This window comes from Emydura macquarii, unplaced genomic scaffold (genome assembly GCF_026122565.2).
Source record: "Emydura macquarii macquarii isolate MOO-44397 ecotype Brisbane River unplaced genomic scaffold, CSIRO-AGI_Emac_v2 contig_1253, whole genome shotgun sequence".
NCBI lineage: Eukaryota > Metazoa > Chordata > Testudines > Chelidae > Emydura > Emydura macquarii.
The window spans coordinates 25,306,006-25,333,644 of record NW_027131390.1 but is presented as its reverse complement, the minus strand read 5'-3'; the positions used below and the strand labels follow the sequence as shown (position 1 = coordinate 25,333,644).

The 27,639-nt window shown below is 38.8% G+C and overlaps 1 protein-coding gene across 4 annotated transcripts in view; it reads left to right on the top strand.

Moving 5' to 3' along the window:
* Positions 1-27,639, top strand: part of HDX (highly divergent homeobox) — a 75,152-nt gene that overhangs the window by 22,361 nt on the left and 25,152 nt on the right. For all 4 annotated transcript variants that reach the window (XM_067548370.1, XM_067548372.1, XM_067548369.1 and 1 more), the window contains 3 exons: positions 4,562-4,615; positions 16,779-16,925; positions 24,320-24,527. In XM_067548370.1, the coding sequence (XP_067404471.1) occupies positions 4,562-4,615; positions 16,779-16,925; positions 24,320-24,527 (409 nt within the window). The remainder of the gene's footprint in view (positions 1-4,561; positions 4,616-16,778; positions 16,926-24,319; positions 24,528-27,639) is intronic.

Here is a 27,639-nt window from a genome sequence, read left to right as displayed (position 1 = left end):
CTGTGCTGTGAAATCCTTTGTAAGATGGTAGATTTGAGGGTAGCAGTGGGTGATCAGGGGAGGGCAGGAGCTCCTGGCATCCTGGTTCTGCAGAAACCATGTGTCCACAGTGGGGATATTGGCACAGGTAGTGTGGATCCCATGAGATCTTGAGGGAATCTGCTGGGTTTTGGGAGCTGAGCACTATGACCCTTCCCAGGGGTACACAGAGTAGTGAGACACTTCACTACCACCTGCCCTGAGTCTGAGGAAGCCTTGTCTGTGCCTGCTGTGGGTCAGTTCCCCAACACCATCAGCCTCTGGCACCACAAATGCTGCCTTCCAGGCCTCCACAGGCTTTGCTCTGTCTTTACAGGTTAAAGATAGGCATAGTCCAACCTCCGAGTCTCCGAGTGTCTCCCTGGAGTGCCTCGCCCCTGATCCACTGGACACTTTCAGAATTCCCAGCTTCTCTGTTCCTAAAGGAACAGTACACCACAGCTTACTAGTTATGCTGTAGAACACAACTCTGCTTAACACATAGCACTTAGATCTTTTTACAGAGAAAGCAAGTGTAAATTTATTTAACAAAAAACAGATTCCGGTGATAGCAAGCACAAACATTGGAAACAGAGGTTTTATATATAAAATAAAATTGTAACATGCCTACTAGAGCCTAAATTTAACTAATAAGAGATTGTCATAAAAGCAAAAGCTCACCCCAAATCCTTGCAGTGAATTACATCGAGAGCTGTGATCTTTCGTTCATGAAGCAAGCTCACTGTCAGTGCACTCCCTAGGTGAAAGATATTGTGTCTCCTTGTATTCGCCTGATACACCAAACTAATTTTTTGATCTTAGTCATAAACTGGACATGATTCTGCTGTATATTTATTCCTGCATATTTTTCAATCCCTTGTAGATTTTGTGTTCTTGATTAGCTGGTGATATCATATTCAGATAGACTTCTGTTGTAAGATACACAAAGGTCTCCTAGGCAGATAAGTGTGTCTTATCTCTTGCTTGAACAGAACCTGTTTATCACCTTCTGGTGACCTGTCTTGCATGCTTTAAGAACAGTTTCCAGCATATATATACATACACTTTGCAGTGATAATCCAAGAGACCTTACATGACATTCTTTGAACAAGTATGTAGCTGCCAGATCCAGGAAATCCTTGTAAACCATACGCAATCCTGTGTCTTTTGCTAGTTGACTCCAAGAGGTTCCTGAGTCGCAAGCACCCTACCACTTCCTGAAGTGAGGCTTTTAGGACATTTACCACTTAACTTTACTTATCCACTACAGTAAATTGTGTTGATTATTTTCTTTTATACATTTTTATATGTGACAAGGATCCACTTTTAAATTTGATTTGTTTTTAATACCTAATACAAAAAGGCACGTGTCTAAAGCTCTGATCATCCTTCAAAATCACATGCACCATTATATAGTCAAGCACCCCAAAAAGCCAGTAACCAATTCCATCTATGACCCTTTCCCCAGATAGGGTGTTTCTTGAAGGCAATAATTTTATAATGAGACAACAGTCAAAATAGGCTAGCTTTCTGGCTAAGAGCTGGGATGGTATCCCATTAAGAGAATCTACTTCCATGAATAAGTATGACATACGATGCTTTTACTTATTAAAAGCGCATAGGAACATGAAGCTTATTTTGGTAAAGGTTTTTCAATCACTTGGCTTTTATTGCTCTTTTGGAGAGACATTAGAAGGAACCTGGAGGGGGAAAAAAAAAAAGCTTTTAGATTCTTGTGGCCTGATGCGCTAGTATATGCAGTAATTTATTATTCATATTATTGCTCAAGTGTACTATAATTTATCCATCAACCTGGGAATAAATATCCTTACTCTTAAATTCCTGGGGTGTCCTCCAGATTTATAAATATATGAAGCTTGAGTTACTGGGTTGTTTGAATGCTCAGTTATTATAACAGATAGTGATTGAAAGCAAGACGTGTATGATTTCTGTCTTGATGAATTCATTACTGTTGAACATTGGTGGGATATCTAATTAGCAATTAGTCATAACCTCCCCAGTTAAAATAAGTCAAATTAATGTTAGTCTAATCTAAGATCAAATTTAATAAAATAATCAATTTTTGTGACACAGAGGGATCCTTTGGAATTATTTATCCAGTTATTTATTCATCAGCAATTTTCTGCTCAAACTGAGTAATACATGTCTTAAGACTTTTTGAATCATGGAGCATGGAATTTTAGCCAGTTGCATGACTTGCAGGCCTAAATAAATGTCTGTCTTTTATTTGGGGGCAGGAAATATAGTGAAATTATCTAATTTATTTAATTATTTAAGCTTCTTTGTAGAAAACGTTAGGATTTCATTTTAGTTAAATTTAAATGAACATGGGGTGCTTTTTGTTTGATACATTAGCCTTCCCTGTTTGGAAATATTATTAATCCTGTACTGTGCTGTCTGTTGTTTACCTCTGTTTTATGCATAAGTCAAACGTTGCAGCCAGGTACAGAGGAAGGGTAGGATACATTTTAAAAACATTAGGTATTAAGCTATTAGTTTGTTTATTGATATGGCAGTTATGGGTTATGTTTTCTTTATTCTTTTTGAATAAAAGAACAGGTCCCATTTTGTTTTTCTTATAAAGAGTCATTGAACACACACAAATGTCAAAATAGAAAGAACTTCTAGATTTATCTGAAATTAACAGTAGAATAATGTGTAGAAATTGCTAATGCCACCTGTAATAGAGGGTGATGCTGCTTGTTTTGTGCAAAAAATACTAAAATTGGGAGCAGCTTTTTATTGTCTAACTTGATTTATATCAATTAAGACCATATTTGTAAATATCACCTTTTATGTGTTTGTGTATGCTGAATTACTACATTAATGTAGGGTTGGATTCTAATACCCTTACTCACATTGAGTAGTCCCATTTAAATCCAGTGTAATTGCTCAAGGAGTTAGATACTATTTTGCATGGGTATAGGTATTGCAATCTGGCCCCTAAAAATCAGTGTAAATCACGTAAGCAGTTTAACAGTTTGGTTTAGCTTCTTAAAACTATGTTAAAAAGAATTGATGGACAAATGTGTGTATAGTGGCTTTAAATTCTTGATTTTTCCCTCCTGCTTTATAATTGAAAACCCAGTCTAACAAACTACAGATACTATATGTAAATAAATATTGCAGCTATCTTACTTGATGGTGAGAGTAATTAACCATTGATACAATTTACCAAGGATCATGGTAGAATCTCCTTTGCTGACAATTTTTAAATCAAGATTGGATGTTTTTCAAAAAGTATGCTCTGGGAATTAATTTTGGGAAGTTCTATGGCCTGTGGTATACAGGAGGTAAGATTAGATGTTCACAGTGATCCCTCCAGCCTTAGAATAATTTAATCTATGAAAAGGACAATCATGCATGCATGCAGTCACCACAGAATGATATTTTGACAAAAACATGACAAACTCATATGATGCAGAATGCAAGTTTTCATTTACAATTTCTAGCCCTTATGGTTGCAAAAATATAACCATCTGAATGTGTCGGTGTAACTTGGTCTTAGCCTAAAGCAACTGTTTTCAGAATTTTGACTTTCATTTTCGTCTTGAGGTGTTACCTCTGAAACCTAACAATGACACTTTTTAAAACAAGACATTTTAAAATAATATGGTTGCACAAGTGTGCCTAACTTGCAATTATGCATTCAAATTGGGTAATGGCACATGCCACTAACTATATATATATAAATGGCATAAGTGACACTGATTCTAGAAGTGCCCTGAATCTTTTTTTCCTGCTGAGTGCAACAGTAGCTTTACTAAGGGCCAAATTCTGCTCTGTTATACTGGGGCATCATCTTCTACAGTAAATGAAAGTTGCCTCCATATAACTGACTCTACAAATTGGCCCTAAAATAATAGTTATTACTAAGGACCGCATTCTACCCATAGTCTTTGCGTAAATCTCCTGTTTGGCTCTGATCCAAAGAGGTGCTAAACCCCTGTAACTCAGTGATAGTAGTAGGTGCTCAGCAGCACTCAGGCTCGTGGTCATTTTTATTAATAGGAGATTGGCTGGCTGTTGATTTAGGATATTATCCTAATTTAGTACATCTAGTCTACAGACTATAATTAAAAATGCATTTTGGCCAGTGCTTACAAAATAAGTTTGATAACCTTTCAGTAAGGGCTCTGCAAATGTCTTGATTTCCACATCATTTTTAAAAAGAAACTTTTTTAGGACCGGTGTTTCAGGACTAACTTTGTACTGTAACTTTAGCTCAAAAAGAGCAACTCTGCTCATCTGAGTCCCACAGTAGTCAGGCTACTCACATGAGTAACACAAGCAGAATATGGCCCCCTGTTTAAAAACTTGTGCATTTTTCTTAAGCGGGAAGGGAAAGGTATTTAGATCTGGACTCATGTTTATAGACAGTTATCACTATGAACACACACTCTTGAAGCTGGATTATTTTGCACAGGTCATGCAAAGCCTTATGCATAGTATTATTTGCTATATCAGCAATCTGAGCATTTGCCTTATTGATGATCTTTTTTTTTTTTTTTTGCTTCCACAGATTTCAGGAAACCTTACTGTGCCTTGGATTACAGGGTGTTCCAGAAAAAGAGCAGTAAGTACATTTCACTTGAAGCAGCAAATGGCTAAGTAAAGGCATGGAAAAACATTAGTGTGGTTTTTTTTTTTTTTTTTTTAATTTTAAATTACCTCTAGGAAAATGTCACTTTGAGTATTTGGTAAAAACAAACTTTTTAAACTGTTTTGTTTTTTGACTTTTTTTGTTTATAATAACCACAAACAATAGCCTGCAAATATACCACATAAGCAACCGTACAGTATCTAGTGTTAGTTTAAAAGGAAAAAACCAACGGTGAAATCCTAGGTCCAGTCATGACATCTTTACAAATATGAGTTGTCCAGTTATCTGTAGTGTGTAAATAGGGGTTATTTCCCTCAGTAAAGACTGCAAGACTTGATGTGATTTGTATTAAAAATGAAACAATGGTTGGTCGTGATTCAAAAATGCAAAGAGGCAAAGCTAAACTCATAAGGATATAAATCCTAGTTTGTCAACCTGCTTGATCATATCTGTCTGTCTACATGTAAAATATGACCAGCAGGATTTAGTCTAAAATGTATGATTCAAAATCCATTTAAGTCAATGGGAGTCTTTCCATTGACTTAAATGGGCTGGGATGAGGTTTGTGGTATCGCCTGTCTTCCTCATTCTCAGCTGCTAAATTGCATTAAAAGACTGCTAAAATTAATTAAATACTTGTCTAATTACATTTTTATGTAATCAGTTGCTGTAGTTGCCATAGGGGCTTTATGCTATTCTTCTTGGGAGGGCAGGTGGGCACAAGACAATCCCCAGTAAGTTGCATTACACACTATGGAATAAACTGGCAGATCCAGAGTAGATCGTCATAGCTTATCTAGCCTTTGGGACAGTGAGATATTTTGGGGGCAGTATTTGCAGACAGGATATATGGCTTCTATATCCGGTTAAAGGGGTGTTTGAATCCATGTTAGGAGGAAGATAAAGAGAAGTATAATAGTGTTTTTAGGCTTCAAAATGTTCAGGGGATGTATTGTGGTTCACAGTGAAATGGCAGTTAGAAGGGTGGGTATTTATAGGTTGTATGCAGAGGGTAAGAGAGAAATGTTTTTTTCTCATTAGTGGAAAGGTGGGATATGAGTGATTAGTTTTTAGTCTGTATATGAAGGATAAGAGATGAGATATTGGTATAAAGGGAGAGCAATTTGGAGGAGAGTGTGCTCTGATGTGGGTGGATAACTTATGGTTGTACATATTGTAGAGTAGCACAGTATGGAGAGTATGGGATAGTATCATGGGCACTTATTTAGGAATGTAGCTCATACTAGAAATGTAGAAAAGATACAGTATGTGGGTATAAAAGTGCTTCTGGGATATAATAGGATGGTCAGGGATATGGGAGTACACTGTTAAAGTTGTTTGTGGAACCAGAAAGGACAGTTAATTTCATTTTCTCCCCATCCCTCACTTCGTATTAAAAACATATTAAGTATAGTACTTGACTTTTTGCTGTTAATGACCCATCCATTTTGACTGCACCCATTGTTTCGAGTAAGTATTTAATTAACTCAAAATTGAGCTTGCTCATTTCTGTAGGGGCTACTAGCCTCTACAGAAGGAAATCTCCACAGCCTGTTTATCTCAGACTTTGCTTAATAAATGTGCATGTTTCATATCTTTACTACTCTTGTCACAAGAATGTTTTTGCTTATGGGCTGCCCATGTTAGCCCGAGTTATCTACACTTCAGTTAACTGCTCTCAAGTTTCCCTAGTTTTTCCCTGAATGAGAGTGGTTACAGTGCAAAACAGCATCTGAGCAGCACAAAGTGGTAGTATGAGCAGCACAGAGCAGCTGCATCACCATTACATTATTAGCTTGAGCATTAGCAGGACACAAGCTTTTTTGTAAGCTCTCTGGGTAAGGGACCATATACTACTCTGTATTTTGCACAGTTCATACAACAATGGCATCCCATTCTTGGTTGGTCTTTAGGCACTACCGTAATAAACATGATTAATAACCCATGTCCCCTGATGGGCCAGGTAGCTCAAGTTTAAGGCATTTTTTGAGCTAGAGATTTTTGTGCATGAATGGGAATCTTATTGGGGGCAACGCTAAAGTTATACTGCTAGCTAACGCTGCTGTGGAGACAAGCCGTTGGTCTCCTGAGGTGACACTGGCTGCATGTGTGCACAAGTATGCATGTACTTTTAAAAAATGATTCTCTGAATCAAACCAAAACTGAAATAGCTTTTCTCCTATTTCCTACTGCTGGAATGTGCATGTGTTCTCTGGCATCACTCTCTTGGGGGAATAGTCTTTTGTGCCATAAATGCAATGTCAGGATGGATTAGTTTTGTGTAGTGGCTTTAAAAACCATTGTTTTCCTCATGTACCACTGTGACAATTGTAGTAACAGTCTTTAGAGTTAAGCATCTCAAGGTTGGTGGTGAGATAGGCTCAGTAGAGGTTCTTGAATCTGGCATTCACTTCCCATCTAATCAAATAGCTCATGTATGCAGGGGTGGTTTTTGTTTTAAATTTGGGGCTGGACCCCAGGGCAGGATCTTTCTCCTGATAGGCTGTTTCGACAGGGGAGCAAGATGAGGGGCTCTTTTATACTGTGGGTTTGAATTGTCTGTATATCCTGTTTTGGCTTTTATTACTGCTATGCCTAGAGAAGCTCATTTGTTTTTCATAATTTACAGCAGTCCGTTTCAGAAGCAATGTAATATTGAGATACTTTAAAGTTGCTATTAGCAATCCTCTCTAAGTCAGAATGCAGTATATTTGCAGATCTAGAATAATTCTAATGAGAGACTGATGTTACTAAAAGCAACTAGGAAACCCAGTGGAACGAAAAATAGCACTGCACAGCTCCTTAAAAATGCAGAATAAGACTACTTTTTTAAAAAAAAAATAAAAAAATAAAGCCCTGCTAATGGAAAGACCAATGAAGACCACTCCAAGTGAGCTCCCTCAAAATTAAACTTTTTATCTACAGTTTACATTGCTTTTAAACTAATGTTAGAAAATTCTTGTTCTCCTAAGTCTTAGATAGGCTTTGAAATATACTTCTGTTTTTATTTATTTTGCTTTATTTCATCTTAATTTAGATGAAGTGAAATCTTAGATTGTAGATTAGCTTGGCAGGTACAGGAAGTAAAATGTGCGGATACATTTTTTAGCTATGTAGTAACTGTAAATCTGTTCTGGAAATACAATAGTGTACCAAGACTACTGTTTAGTAGCCTTGGTTAGCTATCTTGCTATTAATTTGTGGTGTTAAATAGCTTAAATCCATGCAATTGAAGATGTTTTGAAAACCATTTTAGACTGTTGCAGGTTTAGTAGTCTAATGAATGACAGAAAGTTCCCATCTTTCACATAATCTCTCTCAATTTGCCCAAGGCAAATTGTATTCTAATGAGATTCAAGAAAAGGACAAAATAATTTGTATTTATCTGAACATGTGGTATTAAACAAAATATCTAATTTTTGTTTGGTGATTCAGAATAATCTAGGGGAGGTTTCTTAAGAGAGTTGTGTAGAGAGGAATTAGAGAAAAACAAAAGGTTGTACAGTGTTAGGTAGGTATTTAGAGTGTACAGTTGAACACTTCATATGAAGTGGTATTTTTGGTGTCCTTTAAACTTATCGGTTGTCTCCACATGGAGGACTTCTTCATTATTCAGGAACAGCTATTTGGGAACAAGTCTGTGTGGACAAGATTATCAGATTATCTCTAAAGATAAAACTGACTTTGCAGTCAGCAAAAAATGGTAGGCTATATGTAACATCTGTTTAATTCAAATATCTTAAACAAATCCAAGTGTTTCACATCCAGCACCTGATCCCTTCAGTTAAGGGCTAAGAAAGTTTACAGTTCTCATCAGGGGTCCAAGGAGACCTTCAAGAAGAATTTACGTTCCTTATTTGTCTCAGACAGAACATTTTTATTTCAAAGAAAACAAAACCTTATTGCATTGTTTGTTTTGTGAAAGGTGCCCAGAGTAGCAGATAGGTTCCTCTTCATGTCATTATAAATTAAAACAAATAATCACAAAAAGGACACTCCCCCATAAAAACACACGCACACTTGGCAGATCACCTTGAAAAAACAACAAAAAGAAATAAAGCTGTTAGATATTAAATATGTGAATTATATATGAGTATGCTTCTATCATTTGTGTATACAAGTGGCAAGTTTCATACTTACTTTCTTGCTTGCATTTTAATTGAGTGGGATGCTGCATGAACTGCACTAATTCTAAAAGAACATTCACAAGACTTTTAGTATGGTCTTAAGTTTCCATCTGTAACAAGTCATCAGAAGGAGAAATGGAAATGACATATATAGCCAGATCTCAGGAGCCTATTTGGGAAAGCAAGCATGGATTAAAGCCACATTTGTCCTCCTTTGGCATCAATAAGAGCAGCCTCAGGGCTGCTGTTACACATTTTGTCTACAGTGGCCACATAGGGACTGTTCTCTGGCTGGAGATCACCAGAGGGCCTCCTCCCCATCCTTGACACATTCCTGACAAGTCTCCTATGAGGGGAGGTGGCTGAGAGTATCTTAAAGAGCTTACTTCTAACAAGAAAGTAAAACCGAAAGTGTCTTAAATTTCTTCTGCATGGCAGCAGTAAATGGAAACACAAGGTTTCTTTAGGCATGTTGCCAAAGGGCATTTCCCACAGTTTTACTTTAAGACCTATTTGCTTTGATCGAGTCGGTTGAGACTTCTTTTCCATGTGCAGCAACCTGCTAGGTACATTGTTTCTTCTGTCTGTGGTGCTTAACAGGGACAGGGAGCAAACTACAGTAATATGATTTCTCCAATAAAAATTTTATAAAAACCATTATAGGAGATTGCTAACATATCATAATGAGTGCTTAACTAGCTAGAAAGGGTAACTTTACATACGGCATGGGGCAGAAGGAGATGACATTGACTGTACAAGTGTAACCACTGAAGGACAGACGATAGACAAGTGTGAAGTCACTGTGGCCCCCAGGAATTAGTATCAAAATGTTCTCTCTCACTTGTCTGTCTTTACTCTTCCTTTTTCATTGACACACAGCCAAGCACTCCGCTCAAGGCAGACTGGAGTTTTAATTGGCTTTCCCATCTCTGCTATTGTGACCACAATAGCAGGGCTTTATTAAAAATGCCCTGTGAGAAATATCAGTGCCACAGATACATTTATCATTTTAAAATATTCTGTTTATTAACATACAAAAAAATTAAAACAAGATTCTGTACTTCATCTGAATTGCTACTTCAGTGTTTTTTTAATTTGTCAGAGGGAAAGCACACTATTAATGTCTGTAACAAGTTGTGCATGGAAAGAGAGTTAATATCCCCTACTTAATTCCTTCATATTTTAAAATAGAAAACACTTGGTTGTAAGTAGTTAGGGTTGCTACATACATAATATATGTGGCTCAAACCCACTAAAGCGAGGAAATGAAAAGTTAGGTGACTTAACAGAACTTACCCTCTACACTTTCTTTCCCCCCTCCCTCTTCCGCCCCAGAATCATCATACTGTTAATTTACTGTACACTGCAACTTTAACTCTGCCTCCACTTCTCCACACCACACATCTCATTGCAAAATTAACCACTGCTGACATTATTAGTTGTGGATGTTTGTGTAGCTATGTGTTGTGTTGGTGGATGATGGAATGATGGCATAAAGTTATGGGTATATACTGTTAGGTGGTTTAATTTTAGTAACAGAACCATCCTTGTCTTGTAGTGGTGTTTTAGCACCTTCACCTTGAAAAAGCTGCCATATTATTCTGTTTCCTTGCTGCAAGAGAACGGTCTTCCTAGAATATTGTGAAAATTTGGGAAACAGATTCTAAACTGGATTTTGAGCCTTACTGTAACTTTGAATTGGCTTGTTCTAATTTAACTCCTGGAGGTTTTTCTTTGCCCCCATTCTCCTCTTTGAGATTCAGCAGTGGCTTCCCTCTTCTCCACCTCAAAAAAAACAACAGTATGAGGGAGAAAATGAAATGGAATCAGTTCATGGTCAGGAAACTGCATCCCTGTGTTGAAAGAGAGCAGCATGGTTTGGTCCCAGGGATATTTCTCCCAGCAGCCAGAGGGCCCAGTCACTTAGGCCTGGTCTACACTGTGAAGGTAGATTGACGGAATGTGGCTTCTATCGACCACATAACATATGCATCTTCACTGGCTGGTCAGTTCCGTCGACTTAAATTGCGGGAAAATTCGACTTAATAAAACCACCTCCGCAAGTGGCGTAGTACTGAAATGGAATTGTTTGGGTCAAATGAGCAGCAGTATTGGCAGAGCACAGTGTAAATTGATGTAATTGGCCTCCGTGAGTTATCCCACAATGCTCTGCTGTGACCGTTCTGCACGTTTGCACTCTGTTGCACTGCAGCCATGTATACAGGAAACAGCCCCTTTCCTCAAGCCCTGGGAAATTTTGAATTCCCATTTCCTGTTTTGTCAGCGTGGAGAGAGCTTGCCAGCAGAACTGATCATGGTGACTCCAAACACACTCCAGCCTGGAGTCGACCTGAGGTCTTGGATCTCATCGGTCTGTGTGGCGAAGAATCTGTTCTGGCTCAACTCCGAACCAGCAAAAAAGATTTAGATATTTACGAAAAGATATCATGCGGCATGTTGGAAAAAGGGCACAGGAGGGATGCACAGCAGTGTCACATTAAAATCAAAGAGCAGAGGCAAGCGTATTAGAAAACTCGGGAGGCAAGCAGTCATTCTGGGTCGTCACCAAAGACATGCCGCTTTTATGAGGAGTTGCATGCGATTCTCGGCGGTGACCCCACCACTGTACCACCACGCAGCATAGATACTTCAGGGGAATCCAGGATGAACAAGGAGGATTCTGTGGTGGAGGAGAAGAACAGGGGCCAGGCGACTGGGGAATCCATTCTCCCTGAAAGTCAGGAGCTGTTTGTAACCCAGGAACAACCCAGCTGGACGCCGGACAGCGTGAGTGACCGAGATGCACATCTGGTGAGTATGTACTGCAAATCTCATTTCTATGGTTATCTCCCAGTCTAGCTTCTTGTGATAGCAAAAAAAACCCCTATGTGGTGGTGGGGATGGGCTTCCTCGTTGTTAGTTCACCTAAGCAAGGAGTCCCTCCCCCCCCCCCGGAAAAGAATGTTTATGTGCACAGGGATGCTCCGAGAATTCTCCATGGCTGTCTCCAGAGAACTTTCATTCAGGTACTCTGTGATCCTTTGCAGAAGGCTTCTGGGGAGAGCAGCCTTATTTCTTCCACTGCAATAGGACACTTTCCCCCACCACTCTCTTATTAATTGTGCAGGCATCATCGCGGAACACAGTATAGCAGCATAAGGGCCAGGCCTGTATCCAGATGCTTGCAATAAATCCTCGCTTTCCACCTCTGTTACCCTCAGGAGACTGATATCTCTCATGGTCACCTAGGGAAGATGGTGCAAATTTGCAGTACCCACTCCACACAATTGGGTTTTTTTTTTCTTCTGCCATGGGAGGCTTTTGGGGGTATGTAAACTACAAGTTACAAGACAGCACATGGTTGTGATGAGTCTTAAGGATCACGAGACAGGTACCCACATACGTTTTCATGCAGGGAAATTTCACCCACACACACACACACCTTCTGTACCGCCTTTTCAAAAAACAATTTTTGGGAAGGTCAGGAGGACGCAACAATCCTGCTTGTTGGGGAACTAAGGACTTATGCATCATGCACAACAGGGATTTCCCTGAAATGGATGCACTAGCACCTTACTTACCATGACTGGAATGGCACTATTACCCCTGCAATAGGTAGAGATTGGTATGCGTGTCTACTGTTCCCTTGGGAAAATAAGGGGAGTTATAATTACATTGTAACATTGCTTTTTGTCTGTGGGGCCAACTAACAATGGATACCTTGTGCTTTGCTTGCCTTTCAGTGGACAGCATGGCTTTCAGCTCAGCATCTACTACTCCTGCTGACTGCCTGTCACAGATTAGAAGGCAGAAAAAAACCCCCCGAGGATGACATGTTCACTGAGATAATGAACGCCTCTGTGGCTTCTAACACAGAGCTAAGATCCTGGAGGATTTCATTATCAGAGAAAATGAACATGGACATGGAGAACAGGAAGGCGGCCCAAGAACGTGAGCATGCAATGCAGGATGAGATGCTGCGCATAGTGAAGGATCAGTTGGACATGTTGAGGCGATTGGTTGAGCTTCAAGAAAAGCAGCGGCAGGATAGACTCCCTCTGCAGCCCCTGTAAAACTCTCAACTCACACTCTTTCCTAGCCCCACCCCCAAGCAACCTAGGAGGAGGTTGAGCAGGGTGCAGTACGTGTTCTGCTCCACAACGGGTGAGAGGAGCAGAAAGAGGCGCCGGCCTTTGTAAGGAATGGGTATGTGGTGTTTGCTGTTTGCACAGTGAAACAATGCAATGCATGCAAAGTGTTGAAATAACTTCCTTTCCCTCCACTGTTAATGATGAACAATAAAAATGTACTGCTTTAAAGATCATTACTCTTTCTTTATTGAGACCATGGGGATTACTGCTTTGGGGGCGGTGGGAGAGGGCTAGCACAGTGCTGTGGTGCTGGGGAATGGGTGAGGGAGATAGGAAAGGAAGACAGAACACAGATTTTTCAGAAGCATTAGATCTTCCTACAAAACCGACTTCTTTTTTTTTTTTTTTTTTTCCAAGGCTTCCCTGAGGTGCAGTGCTCCGCGGTTGGCTGTCAGCGTTGCACTGCTGTCTGGCTGCTCAAAATTTGCTGCCAGCCCATCTGCCTCCACGATCCAACCCAACGGGAACTTCTCCCCCTTTGTCTCACAGACATTATGGAGCACACAGCATGCAGAAAGAAATAACTGCTGGGATTTTTTTTTGTCTAGCCTAATGAGTAAACTGTGCTAGCGTGCCTTTAAATGTTCAAATGCACATTCCATGACCAGCCTGCACTTGCTCAGCCTATTATTGAACTGCTCCTTCTTGCTGTCCAGGTGCCCAGTGTATGGCTTCTTTAGCCAGGGGAGCAATGGGTACACAGGGTCTCCAAGGATCACTATTGGCATTTCAGCACGGCCGATATTTATTTTTTGGTTAGGGAAGAAAGTCCCTGCTTGCATCTTTTTGAACAGACCTCAGTTCCTAAAGATGCGCATGTCATGCACCTTTCCAGACCACTCCACATTCATGTCAGTGAAGTGCCTCTTGTGATCCACAAGGACCTGCAACACCACTGAGAAGTATCCCTTTCAATTAATGTACTCTGTGGCTAGGTGGTCCAGTGCTAAGAGAGGGCTGTGTGCGCCATCTATTGCTCCCCCTACAGTTTGGGAACCCCATTGCAGAAAACCCATCCACTATGTCCTGCACATTTCCCAAAGTCACTACCCTTCTTAGCAGAAGTTTAATGGCCTGGCAAACTTGTATTACAGCAGCTCCCACGATGGATTTATTGACTCCAAATAGGTTTCCAACTGACTGAGAGCAGTCTGGCATTGCTAGCTTCCATAGAGCGATGGCCATCTCTTCTCCAGTGTCAGAGCTAGTCTCAAGTGAGTGTTCATCTGTTTCAGGGCTGGGGACAGCTCTATGCAGAGTTCCAAAAAAGTGGCCTTTCACATAGGAAAGTTCTGCAGCCACTGCTCATCAACCCACATCTTCATAATGATGAGATCCCACCAGTCAGGGCTTGTTTCCTGGGACCAGAAGTGGCGCTCCACAGACTGCAGATGGTGTGTGACAGCCAGCAGCAAACAGGAATTGTTCAGTTCTATGGCTTGTAGGAGGGTATCTTGAGTAACATCACAATTTTCAGCGCTGCGGCCCCTGTGTTGCCCATGAAAATACTGCAGGATAAGATGTGAAGTGTTTGTGATGCTCACAATGATAGTACAGAGCTGAGCAGGCTCCATGCCTCTCTGGCAATGGTGTGTGCATGGCAGAGACTGAAGGGTTTAGAAAAATGGTGCGAAAAAGCGTTATTCTGTTTGTTTGGGACAAGAAGGGAGGGGGAAGGAGGATGTTGCATCCTGAGAGGATAACAACCTTCCCAAAAGCTTCTGTGGCTTTTTGCACTGTGGGATAGCTACCCACGGTGCACTGCTTTGATTGTTGACCCAAGCGTGGCTAGTGGGTACGCAATCCCCTGACGCAATGAGCGTGGTGTGATCATGCTCCTGAGGCTTCTAAAATTTGGCGATTGAAGGTCGATTTAAAATAAACCGACTTCACTCTGCAGTGTAGACATGCCCCCCCAGAAAACAATCCACAAATCCTGGTTCCCTCTTCTCTGCTTATATCAGGCAAAGATCATGTAGAGCTGCCTGAGTAGCAAATAGCTACACCAATTGTTCCTTTGGTGTCTCCACAAGCTGCAGCAGATGCACTATTTCTTTACCTTCAAGATTTAAAAAAAAAAAAAAAAAAAAAATCAGCTGAGAAGTTCAACTTGCTAAGAGCTGCCTATATGCCCACATGTTTATACTGAACCACTCTTAAATATCTGGTCTCCCTTCCATCGCACGCCTACTCTTACCTGCCATGGTTTCTCCTCCTCCTTCACTCACTGGGCTGCCCCTTATCCTCCCCCCTGTTCCAAGTAGGCAGAATGAGAATGAGACAGAACACTTGCAAAAGCCACTTGTCACTTGTAAAAATCAGAACACCCATCCCAGCAGCTATAAAAAGGGGGTATGGCATCAATGGTCCTGGAAGCAGCTCCTGTGTCATTCTACTCAAATTAGGTCCATCGGAGAAAAATGGAACAGTTCAGATGTTTGCAGAGCTCTCAAGGCATATCGCAGAACAGAGTCCTTTAGGAAGTCAGCATTTCTCTTCCCCTTCCATTCTGAATGGTAGATTGTGAAGAAAGCTTCTAAATTGACTTAGGCCTAGATTGATAAAACTGTACATGGCAAGGGAGTGTTTGGAGTATTTTTTGTTAGTGAATATAATCTGTTTATACTACACTATTCATATACTGAATTACATAATCAATCTAAACAGGACATTATTTTTCTAGAAAACAAATTATATTTTGGCACACCTATTTTATTAATTTAGCACTGAAGAGGCTGAAGTCCTTTTAATGACTTGTTAAGTATTTATTTTAAAAGGGCAGAGACTTAAAACTAAAGAGGTAGATAATATTGGATTTTATCAAAAACGTTAGCAATAATTTTGGTTCCACTAATTTTGATATGATTTCTTTTAAAAATAATCTAATGTTTTAATAGCTTTTTATTTGGAAATTCTCCTCTTCTCAGACATAATCTTGGTTTCAAAGATATAATTCTAGTAATTGATGAAAATAATAAGTAACTAAGCACCTGCAGATATTTGCTACTATCTCTTTATTCAGACTTTAAGAATAGCTGCCTCTGTTTATTCTTAGCAGCAAGAGATGGCAAATCTATTTGTCAGTGTGAGGAAATGGAAACAATGATTAAGATAGACTAAAAAGTATTACTTGAGCTAATGGTTTTACTTGCAGTTCAATACAACATATATAACTCATTTTTAATACACAACCATACAAATCAAGGAAATGGTAGACAACCTCAGAATCATTCTCCAGTATTCTTGCTTATATCTATTGTCTACTATCGTGCAAATTTATCACAACATAACATTTGGTAAATCATAAATAACCAGTGAAAACAATTTAAACTCCAGAGCCTACCATATAAACATAAAAAGGATTTCCTTTAGGGGACTTGGAACCCTTTGAATTATGCATATATAGTAGTTTTCAGAACGATAAAAGGGTTCTGGCAAAAAAAAGAAGAAAGCAACTAGCCCCCCTGCCCGCTCCAGAGGAATAATATGCATAATGGCATGAAGAGAAAGTAAACAGCTGAAGCAAAAAATGCCCAGTTACTCATGAAACTATAAAAGTGAGATAAAGCAAATCGAATAAGGTGGAATTAAAACACTGCTAGCACATTTAAAACTTCCTTTCGTTCTAAAACCCCTGACAGAGGTGAATCCCAGAGAACTCTGCCAATCTAGATTAAAAAATTGACATCTTCAGGAAAACCAACATGAGAGAATTTAAAAAACAAAAGAGCTAAAGAAATGGAAGGACATGAAGTGATTTTTGGTTTTGTAATTCCGAAGTGCTTTGTTTGTGAACAAGGCCGTGTCACCTGAAAGCCCTTTTATATTTTATTCTAATCATAGCTTCTTGTTTTACAGCTACAGGACCGCACGCAGTTTAGTGACCGAGATTTAGCCACCCTCAAGAAATACTGGGACAATGGCATGACCAGCCTGGGCTCAGTCTGCAGAGAAAAAATTGAAGCTGTTGCTGCAGAATTAAATGTTGACTGTGAAATAGTGCGGGTAAGAAATGTACAGTCCCTCCCTTATCTTGTTTCAGAAGCAAAAATAGCATAAATGAAAGCCTTTTAAAATTGCATGATTTGGCCAGAAATAATCTCACATATTAAATAATGAATGGCCTGTTAGGAAGTACTCTTGCTCTTTCACCAGTCTATATATAGATAAAAGCCTTCAGGTGAGATTTTTTTTAATTGATCAGCAGCAAAAGCAGCTTTACAAAACATTTGATATTTCATTTAGACTGGAATTTATAAAAGATTTAAAATAAACAGGCATATCCCAACAGATTATAAAGAACTAGCACTTTTGATGGGATTAAAATATAAAGTCCCTCTAAGGATAAGAAAACACTTTTGGTGTTAAATCATCAAAGACACGTGAAAGAAATTGATGAAAATTGGGTGGGGGGGAGGGATAGTTTTCAGGAATCAGGACAAGATATGACAAAAAGGGTAAAGGATATTCTAAGGGATGCTGGGGAATTCCCATTTAGTAGTCCACATAGCCATCAGTAATGGAGGGAAAGGAACATTTGATAGAATCAATGATTTCCTTAGGGAAGAAAAATGAATAAGTTGATCATTGTAGAGAGCCATGCAGTATAACTGAAAAGATAGACTGATGCTGGACACCAGTTGACAGCTGTTCCAGAGAGGTAGAAAGGAATGCAATCCTGGGGGCCATTCTAAAATATCTGGATTTCAGGATTTGTTGTACCTTGAACTTGAAATTTGGATACTGCGGCAGAAGACAGAACTGCAGATTTGTCATCAACATGGTGGTCACATATGGGTAGAGTTTATACAGATGTATCATGTCCATGGGTTAGTAAAATGATAATCTCTTCAATTAGATCAATTAGGGGATGGAGGAATTTATTTATGAGAAGAGTTCAAACTTTCAATGTGTGTAGTTTGGCTGTGTGATGACTAAGAGTTAGAACAGTTTACAAATATTGAACTAGTTTGCCAAACCAAGTGATGGAAGTTCTTTTGCCTAACTTGTTTTAAAGTAATTGGAAAAAAGTGCTGGAATATATAATGTAGACAAGTCTTTTATTAGGAGGAATATGCACATGACAAGTTAATTTGACTTTTACTTGCCAGAGTTCTGGCAAGTCAGTGTTAGTCACAGGATTTTTTTTTTCCATCTTGAGTCCAAGCTTAACTGTATGATGATCTTTCGTTTTAGTTAACTTGGAGTTTCATCATTTTTCTTTAGGAGCTCTATTAAGCACCACAATGATAAAAATATTTATTATCTAATTAGGTAGCTTTTATAGTTTCATGCACTGCACTCCACCCAAGAAATTTTCATTGTTTCAGCAATAATTTGAAATAACACAAACATTTAAAGGAATTTTTCATGCTTGTGATTCTTGAATTTTTGGATTAAATCTTTTTTACCATTATGTGACCGAAACATTTGTATTTCCTTTTGTGTTATTTTATTTTAATTTTTAATTCTTTTGTGCTCTAGGAGGCACTGTAGTGTCAGATTAAGTACAGTCCAATACTTTTTAAAATAGAAAACATTAGAACTGAAAAATATAGTCTTGTACGGTAATTCATTTTTTGAAGGTTAATTACTGAGACAACTCTCTACATTCATATTTAATAGTGAGGAGTTTTTTGACACTGGAGGTGCTAGTAGAGGTAATACATAGTAGAGGTAATACATAACAAGTTGGGATTTAGGCTACTACAAAGATATTATCCTTTCTCAATTACTTGGGTATTTTACACTAGTATATGGAAATAATCTGATACTGAGCATGATACTGCACTCTGGAGATTAGTAAATCAATATTTTTAAAGATATTATGGGCCCAATTTATTTAATAGGATATCTTGGATAGAGTTTGATGGGTCATGCCCTTTGATCCCTCTGTTCTGCAAGTCACAATATGCCTCAGGATGCCTGTGAGTTCAAGTCAGTGGGGTAGGTACTATATGGGTCTGGCTATGTAGTTTTGCTTTCAGCATCAAGCCCTATGTTCGTAAGAGCATCTTCAATGATAGAAATTGCTCAGTGTATTTGACTACCATCTAAGGTATTTGTAATTGAGTTAGCAGTATACTGATTGTAAAAAATGAATCTGGATGGAAAAAGACTACTTCCTGCCTCACCCTTGTCCCTATATAGCCATGACAAACACCTTAATCTCATCCGTAGTTATCACATTGATACCAGAGTAATTCTGCAGACTCAATTCTTCCATTCCGGACTTCCATTTTTGAATAAGCAAGAATCACTCCACCATTACAAACTGCAGTTCACGTAATATTTCAAAAGTAGGGGAAAGGTCAGCTGAGGTAAAACAACATAGAACTGGTGGAAAAACCAAAGTATTGGTCAGCAGATCATAACCCTGAGGAAAACAACAGCTACAGGCTAAAAATAGAATTTGCAGTGAGCATTCCTAGATTGTTGGCAGTGAGCGTGTGTAGTAAAGATCTGACAGAAAGATATTATCAAAGGTCTCTAAAAAGTTGTGATAGGACAGTATAAAAGTCAGTGGGTCAGTGGGCTGACAGGAGGACAGAGTAGGAGCTGACATAAAAAGAGGACAGAGAAGAAGAGAGAGCTTGCCTGAGCAGTCCATTGACAGCAGCAGCAGTGTCCTGCCCTGTCCAGCAGCTGAGGGAGAAGAAGTAGAAAGAACACAGCAGCAGAAGGAGGCAGAGAGAGAAAGTGCAGGAGAAACAATCAGCAAGTGGAGTAAATCTGTCAGATAATATTATAGAATAATGTAGTGTAGTGTCAGTGTGTATGTGTGCACCCTTGGGTTAACAAAGATGTGTGTTTGTTGTGCTAATTGTAAAGGGAATGTATATATGTAACATTTAAAGAACATTTAAAACTGCTGTCAGTGACCTGTGAGTGACTGATCACCGTAAGCAGGGCGTATCACTTAGGATCGTCTAAACTATAAGGCAGTCTGGTTTGGGTTTCTCTTTAACTTGCTCTAAAAGATTTGCATTTTAGGTTGTTGTTGTATTCTGGATTCTTATTTGCACCAGTAAAAAAGTGCCTTGTTTTGGAAAGAACAATGTCTTTGTGTCAATCATTTATTGGAAGGCTGCATCTGTCCTCTTCAGGTATTTGCTTAGTCACCCTGGAGACCTATACTTCAGGAAAAGAGATTGGGGTAACATCTACTGGAATGTACTACTCTTAATCATGCAACAGTTGAGTAAACTCTGCTCTATTTTACAACCACATATAATTTATAATCATAGAATCATAGAATATTAGAGTTGGAAGGGACCTCAGGAGATCTAGTCCAACCCCCTGAATTATGAATTCCTGATTGTAGCAATAACAGTGAGATGGCCATCACTCCCTCTTCTTTAGTAAAAATCTGTGTCTGTGCATGTAAGGGTTTTGAAGTTGCTGTGACATGTAAACACCAGTATAACTGATGTGACCATTACAAATATTTTTCAGTACAGAGTTAGTGTTCCTGTGTGTATAAATCTTCTAGGCCTACCAGTACTACTCTCCAAATTAAAAGAGAGAGAAGACAATTTGACATGGTGTTGCTACTAGGTCAGTTTGAGGACATTTTTTAATGGAAAAAGGCTTTCACCATAACAAGCAAACTTCTGAAAGCCCTTTCTAAAAGTCCTTCATCTCAGAATAACAGATGTTATCATTGAGAGGTTTTTCAGGAGCAGGACCGCTATGAAAGGTGCAAATAATGAAAGATTGGAGGCTGGCAGCCCTGCAAGGGCAGAGTTAAGGTTGTTTAACATACATAAATTGGAGTCTGTGCCTTCATTTAAGTTTGGTGTCAGAACTGTATTTAATCTTAGTTGGTGGATGTTTGTTAGTGTGTGTGTGTGTGTGTGTGTGTGTGTGTGTGTGTGTGTGTGTGTTTTTTAAATATTGTCGTCATTAAGCATGTTATTTAGAGTAGCACTTCTCAGCCTTAACTTTTTGCTAACAAAGATTTTGTTTGTGAGTAGTTTCTGTAATCAGTGAATTAATAATGTATTGGCTACATTGTTTCAAAGACGTATGTGCCAAACTTGCAGCATGGCACTGAGGTATAGTTACCTGAAACTAAAACAAATATTCCTTATATTCTTTCAGTTCGTGTACAAGTGTGACAAAATAAATGGTTTAATATACACAATGGTTTCATCTATATATGTCTTTTTTATTTTACTTTGTTTTAATTCTGTTCAGTTCCCTCCCTATTTGTTCTCTTACAGGTTCTTAAGAGGGATCATTTTTTAATGATTTGTCCAAACAAGAAATGTTTTTGTTCTAGAAATTCACGTGTGCATGATCTATAAGCATGGCCTATATCTAATTATGAGTAAAATCTATTGCTTTTCCTTTCTCACATAAGAATGACATTACACCCCTGTGCACCGTCAAATTCCATCAAATTCAATCCTTTCAGGTTCAGTGGTTTAGTTTGTCCCCTGGCACCAATGCTTCCAAAGGGATTGTGGTCACATAGAGTGACTGCAGGCTGTATGTTAATCCTACACATGTTTTGACACCCCCAGGTGGTCTTTCATGGGTTTCCAAGGCACCAGAAGCAAAGCTAGATGTTTTGTGGTATTCTCAGGCACAGGAACTCTGTGCCAAAACCTCATTAAATTGTCCAGTACTTCTTTTCTGATTGTTGATCATCTAGCTTTTGGTGTCTAATTAGAAGCTTGTTTCTTTTTAATCCTCCTCCTCTTGACTGATTTATTCATTCATACCAAAGTTCAGTGTTTGACATTAGAAGAGCTTTCATGATGATGACCAGGGATCTCAGACATCTGAATATCTTGGGAGGACAAGAATAATGACTGGAAAAGAAAAACATTCTTTGCACAATTTCATAATCAGAAATAATGTGAGAAATAGAGGACAGGTACATGACAATGGGGCTTTGTAAGTAATTAAAGTTTACATTATCTGTAGAGTGTTGATTTGAGTTTTTCTGGGAGATAGTTTAATAAAGAAATTGAATTAGAATGTATTGATTAGATCAGAGATGGTATAATAAAGAAATTCAATTAGAATGTATTGTTTAGATCAGTATTTCTCCTTGAGGTGAAGCTTAGCTGGTTAAAGGAAAAGAGAAATGTATATATTTAGATGCATCTCTCAATGCACTGCTCTAAAACATTCACTATAGAGTGCTGTTTGGTATAGAAAAGCCTGTAAATAAATGGCATATATTTTCTTTCCTAATTTTAACTTTGGATGCTACAGAAGTCGATATATGTATTTCAAGGGGCACGTTCAACATACAGTAGTGAATATGTGGTTCTATTGTGGCAGAATTTTTAAAGCAGAAATGACACATCAAAAAGAAAAATAAACCGTCTGCTTTGTCCATATGTTCCAATGACTTCTTGCTGGATTTTTTTTCAATAATTCACTGTGAAAAGGAATAAAGAGGTAGAATCACTCTGAAATAAAGGAAAGATAAATTGTGATAATGGTGCAGAAACCCTATAGTAGTTAGCATCATGCATTGTTGACATAAGTATAAGGAAGTTAAAGATATGGCATCTTATTTTTATAGAAAGTCCTTAACTTCAAATTATATTCACTGTTAAGAATTTTCTAATTTGCCCTTTTTGGAACTACTATATATTCTTTATTATGAAAATGTAAATTTGGGGAAGGGTCATATTATCCAACAGCTAAGGACCATCAAAAACAATATAAAAAGTAACCAATCTGAACTTGTGAAAGTAATTTTGTTTCAAAAGTAACTGACTTGAAAAAAGCTATGCATAGCATACTATGGTCTTATAGGTAAAGCTGGTATCCCTGCCTGTTATTAAAGTTGCCCAACACTTTGCATTTTAAGACCCTGTTTTCAGTTTCTTATATTTTCGTGAAATTTTCACATTTTGAGCTCAGATTTTCCATGCTGGATGTCTACTTCAGGCTGATTTTAAATTTCAGCCAAAACAGTGGAGCTGTTTCTGAGAACAAGACAGGAAAAAATACATTGTTTTGCCAATGTTAAATTCTGGTAACCTTTTTTTAAAGCTTTAGCACTCCTATGCTTTGGAGCCAGGACTTGAAATTTATCCGAGGATTTGTCTTTTACATCTCTGTGAAAATCTGCCCAACTTTGGACAAATTATAAACCTTTGCAAAAAAAATTCATGCTCATTAGAGGCTTCTTGAGTTTACTGCTAAAAATCTCTGCATGTGCCATCTGCACAGAGCAAATAAATATGCTCCGTTCCCTTACAGCTCATATATGTGACCAGACTGTGCCTGTGTCATCACAGAGCCAGGGTGGGGCTGAGCACAGGAATTGATACCAGACCTTTTCTCTCTGGTGCTTTCAATGACTCCCCTGATGACACCCAGACAGCACGGAGGAAGAAGCTGCCTGATTTGAATACAGAGGGAAAAAAAAAAAGATTTTGGAGAAGAGGAAAAGAGGTTGGAGTGGATTAGAACAAGAAGTTTGGTTGAGACTGGGACTGAAGGGACAAGAAACAGGGATTGCTGGGTGTGGAGACTGAGACTGGGAGATGGAGGAGAAGCTTGGATTGATTGGGCAAGGAGATTGGGATTAGGAACCAGTTTGGGGAGTAATGGAGATGAGGGGAGATTGGGTGGGAGGAAAGATTGAGAATGGCTGGATAAAGAGACTGGGACATGGAGATGGAGATGGGGAGAGATTGAGGGGGTAACTAAAACTGGATGCGGAACCTGGGGCAGAGGCTGAGTCTGAGAGACATTGTGGGTGGGGAGGGAAGAGACAGATCAGACAAGGAGCCACAGGCAACCTTAATTATGGCATTTCCTTACTTTTAAATACTTGACTTTGCAATCTTGCTAATGTTCTTTTAATGTTTTTGAATGCAATTTAGGAAAGAGAATAAACATGTCCATTCCCAGCTGTACGGTCAGACTTGTATATTTTTAAGTGTAAATCTTTATCTGTTGAGAGCTGTGGTGACTTGGCTTATGTGAGGGTGTGTTGTCTGATTCTTAGTCACCTTTAAGGTTACTTGACCCTGCGACTGCCCCAGCTTTCTGCATAGTTTGGGATGGCCTCGAGGTTGCCCTTAACACACACGCCTTGACAAACAACTCCTAAAGGTTATTCTTACAACCGTGGAAGATCAAAGCACAGTGGTGGTCTGATCCTGCCCAGTTTTCTCTGGATATGTCCCTTTTGTGGAGGGAAATGACAGAGATATACCAATGGAGGTTTTCCAATATGTTGTGGGAAATCCCAGGGTGGCCAGATCTACTGGGTTTGAGGCTGCTTTGTTCCACTAGAGCAAGGGAAATTGAGCCAAGTATCTTGCCCTCTCCCTGTCACACAGAAATGTTTTACTCTTGGTTTTAGGCCTGTTGACTGTTTACTATTTCTGATACCATCCATTTGTATTTCTCTCTGTAAGACTTGGATTGGGAATCGAAGACGAAAATATCGTTTAATGGGGATTGAAGTCCCACCCCCTAGAGGAGGCCCTGCTGATTTTTGTGATCATCCTGAATCTGGTACTAAATCAGCACTTACTTCAGGAGATGAAACTGCTACTGAAGTGGGAGATGACAATGATAGGAATGATGAAGTATCAATCTGCTTATCTGAAGGAAGTTCACAAGGTATTTGAAACTGTAATTGCTGTTATTTTGTTAATTGTATTATGCAGTTTGTGTGCTTTTCATCCCTCTCTGATGTGTACATTCGGAAATATTTGAAACAATTGCTTTTCTTAACTATTAAATTAGCAGCCTTCTGAAACTCCAAACAGTATTTTTAAAGTTAGTCAGTTGGTATTGTTGTTGCCAAGTTGGCAGAGGCAAGTTTTTGAGCTGTTGTGTAGATTTATACGAACTATAATAAGAGCATCCATCCAGTGCTCTCAGCATCCTTTAATTTTTTTAAAAATACTAAAATAAGTAGACCTGTCACTTCCTCTGGATCAGCTCAAATACACAATCATGTTGTTTAACTAAAGTTACAACAGAACCAAAACACTCTAGTCTAAACAAACCTAATATAGTATTAAAGCCTCTTTAAACAGCCTGGTAACAGTGGGGGGAATTCGGTAGCAGAGACACTAGCACTGGGCTATTTGGAGGGCACCTAAACTCTGTGTGTTTGTGTTTGGGTTTTTTTGCTCCATCTCCTAGAATACAATGACCAAAGCCAGTCTTCTGTGTCCTTTTTTAAATTAAAACTCTGGGCCCTAAAGGACATGAACTGCCACCGTTGCACATTTCACTGGCTTCAAAAGTTTAACTAATTGCTCCCAGCGCTTCTTATTAGAAGTGATCGATAAGCTCGGGGTTCGCTAAACTAAAAGGAAGTCTGTTTTAGTGCACACTTGCAGCTTTGTGTGGCACATATGATCTTGTCAATTTGTTTGAACGCTATAGAGCAAAGAGTTAGAGAAATTGAGAACTGTTGGGAACAAACCTCTGTGATGTCTTTGTCGAATTCAACTATAAATAGAAATAAGATGATACAGAATAGGGTAGAACTGATTGAAAGCCAGATAAGATGCCAAAGTCTTAAGAATCCTTGACTTGCCTGAGGGAGAAGGAACTGGTCCAGTCCAAGTTTGTTTAAAAGAAAAAAAATGAGTGTTGTGCAATTTAAAGTGAATGATGACTCCGTATTCATTGAGCTACGCTTTTTGAAGTTCAGGACAGAGCTGTAAGGGATCCAGGCAACGAGAAGATTATAACAAGGCTCATGGAGCTATGGACAAACACAGGATTTCCTTACTAACAAAAATGAAAGTAATTTTTATATTCAACATAAGGATTATTTTCCTACCTGCGACAACTCAAAAAGTAGTTTAAAATAGATTAGGAGACTGTAAAGAGAACCTTTTCAGAAAATAAAAATGGATGCATTAAGAATAAGTAAACTATTTTATTAGATCCTCTCCAAGTCTGTGGAAAAGCTTTTGGACTAAATTGCAATTAAAACCTTAGATACAGTAGTGGACTTTGACTGATAATCCTTAAAACTGGAATCCATTTATATGCCAAGATGATGATTTCCGTTTTACTGTTGGGTCACAGACTTTATTTCTTCTTTTGGCACTTACTGTCACTTGACTTCATTGTCTCCAGTCTGCTAACCACATAATGAAGACTTTATGAGAGGAGAGAGAGAGGCTAATTACATCAATGAGAGCTTGAAAAAAGAGCTGACACGCCTAGAGAGGATAAATAGTCCAGAATTACATGCAGTGGCTGTTTGGTCACAGCTGTGTAATCACCTTTTTAACTTCTTTAGAAAATACAATTATAGGTTCCAAAAGGACTTTTGGAGAGTTGAAAAGAAGTAACTAGGTAAGTGGAATGAGGCTGATGAGGTCTGCTGCTCTTTAAAAGTAGCTGATGGGGAAAAAAAAACCATCATAACCTGATGCAAAATTAAGATTGTATACTTTATCAAAATCAGTCAGACAATGGAAAATGTTACGATTCACTAATTAGATTAAATGGCCCCTTTGTCCATATTACTTTAGCCATATCCACAGTAGGTGTAAATTGGTGCAGCTTTGAGGTCAGTGGGGTGTGCCAATTTACACTAGTTGAAGAACTGGTTCTGCATATTGAAAATTGGATTCACTGATCAAACTAAGCAAATGGTGATTTTTGTGATTACAGGGCAAGCTGTGCTTTAGACCCTTTTTCAGTCCCCTCTGCACTCCTCTGGTGACAGCTTTTGTTTTCTTTACCCTTCTCTGGGTGGAAGCACTTGGTCCTATCATTCTTAGACTGGGATCGGTGCTGCAGCCCCACTATTTTCCACCAGTGATATATCAACAGACTCAATTATATTCAGCACCTGCAAGAACTTTCTTCAGAAGCTTGTGACAAGCAGACCATTGAAGTGATGCAAAACAGCTTCAGCAAAACAAAATATTATTTATTAATCCAGTGATACATTGCAATTAGAGAAGTGAGTTAAAACAACAAAAGTCTATGAGCAACTCGTCTCACTTTATCCTTTCTTTGCAGGTTTTGTAAACTCCACATAACACAAGCACCCTTACTCTTGAGAGCAAGAGATAGATTGTGCTATGCAGCATTCTCTGCCTCACTCTGTGTCTTGCCTGAGTAATTGCTGCCCACTTGTTTCCACCCTTCATCTCTTAACTGGGGTTCTTAACTGTTTATGGTCCTTCTGATTTCTATGCTCTGTCTTAGTAAAACAACTGTATAAGATTGCTGTCACCTGAAAACAGCATCATCTTAATTAATCATCTTGCCACTGTAAACTCCCTTGAAGTTGTTTACCCAAGGTGTATTGTGTCTACCAATCTTCTGTTTCCTGTTCACTGTTCCTAACAGCCCTTTTGATTCAATTCTGTATAGATGTATAATTAAATAGCCAACTCGTAAACTGAGATACGTATCATATTCATAAGAGAGCTATCTCCCTTGTTTTCCACAATGACCCTGGGCAAGTGCAATAGGATTTTGTAGTTCTTGTGATTCAGAGTCCCAAAGGCACTATGAGACTTTCTGAACTGAATGACTACCTTCCACAGATCCATAATTATGTTGAATGTATGTCTCTGCAGTTAAAGCAATATGAATTAACTGGGAATATAGGGACTGCCATACAGGGACAAACCAATGATCCATCCAGTCAGCTGTTCTGTTTAAAAATAGTCAAAGCCAGATGCCTCAAAAAAGGAAAGAAATCCTGCTAATACACCTCAATATACAATATAAAAACAGTTGGTAG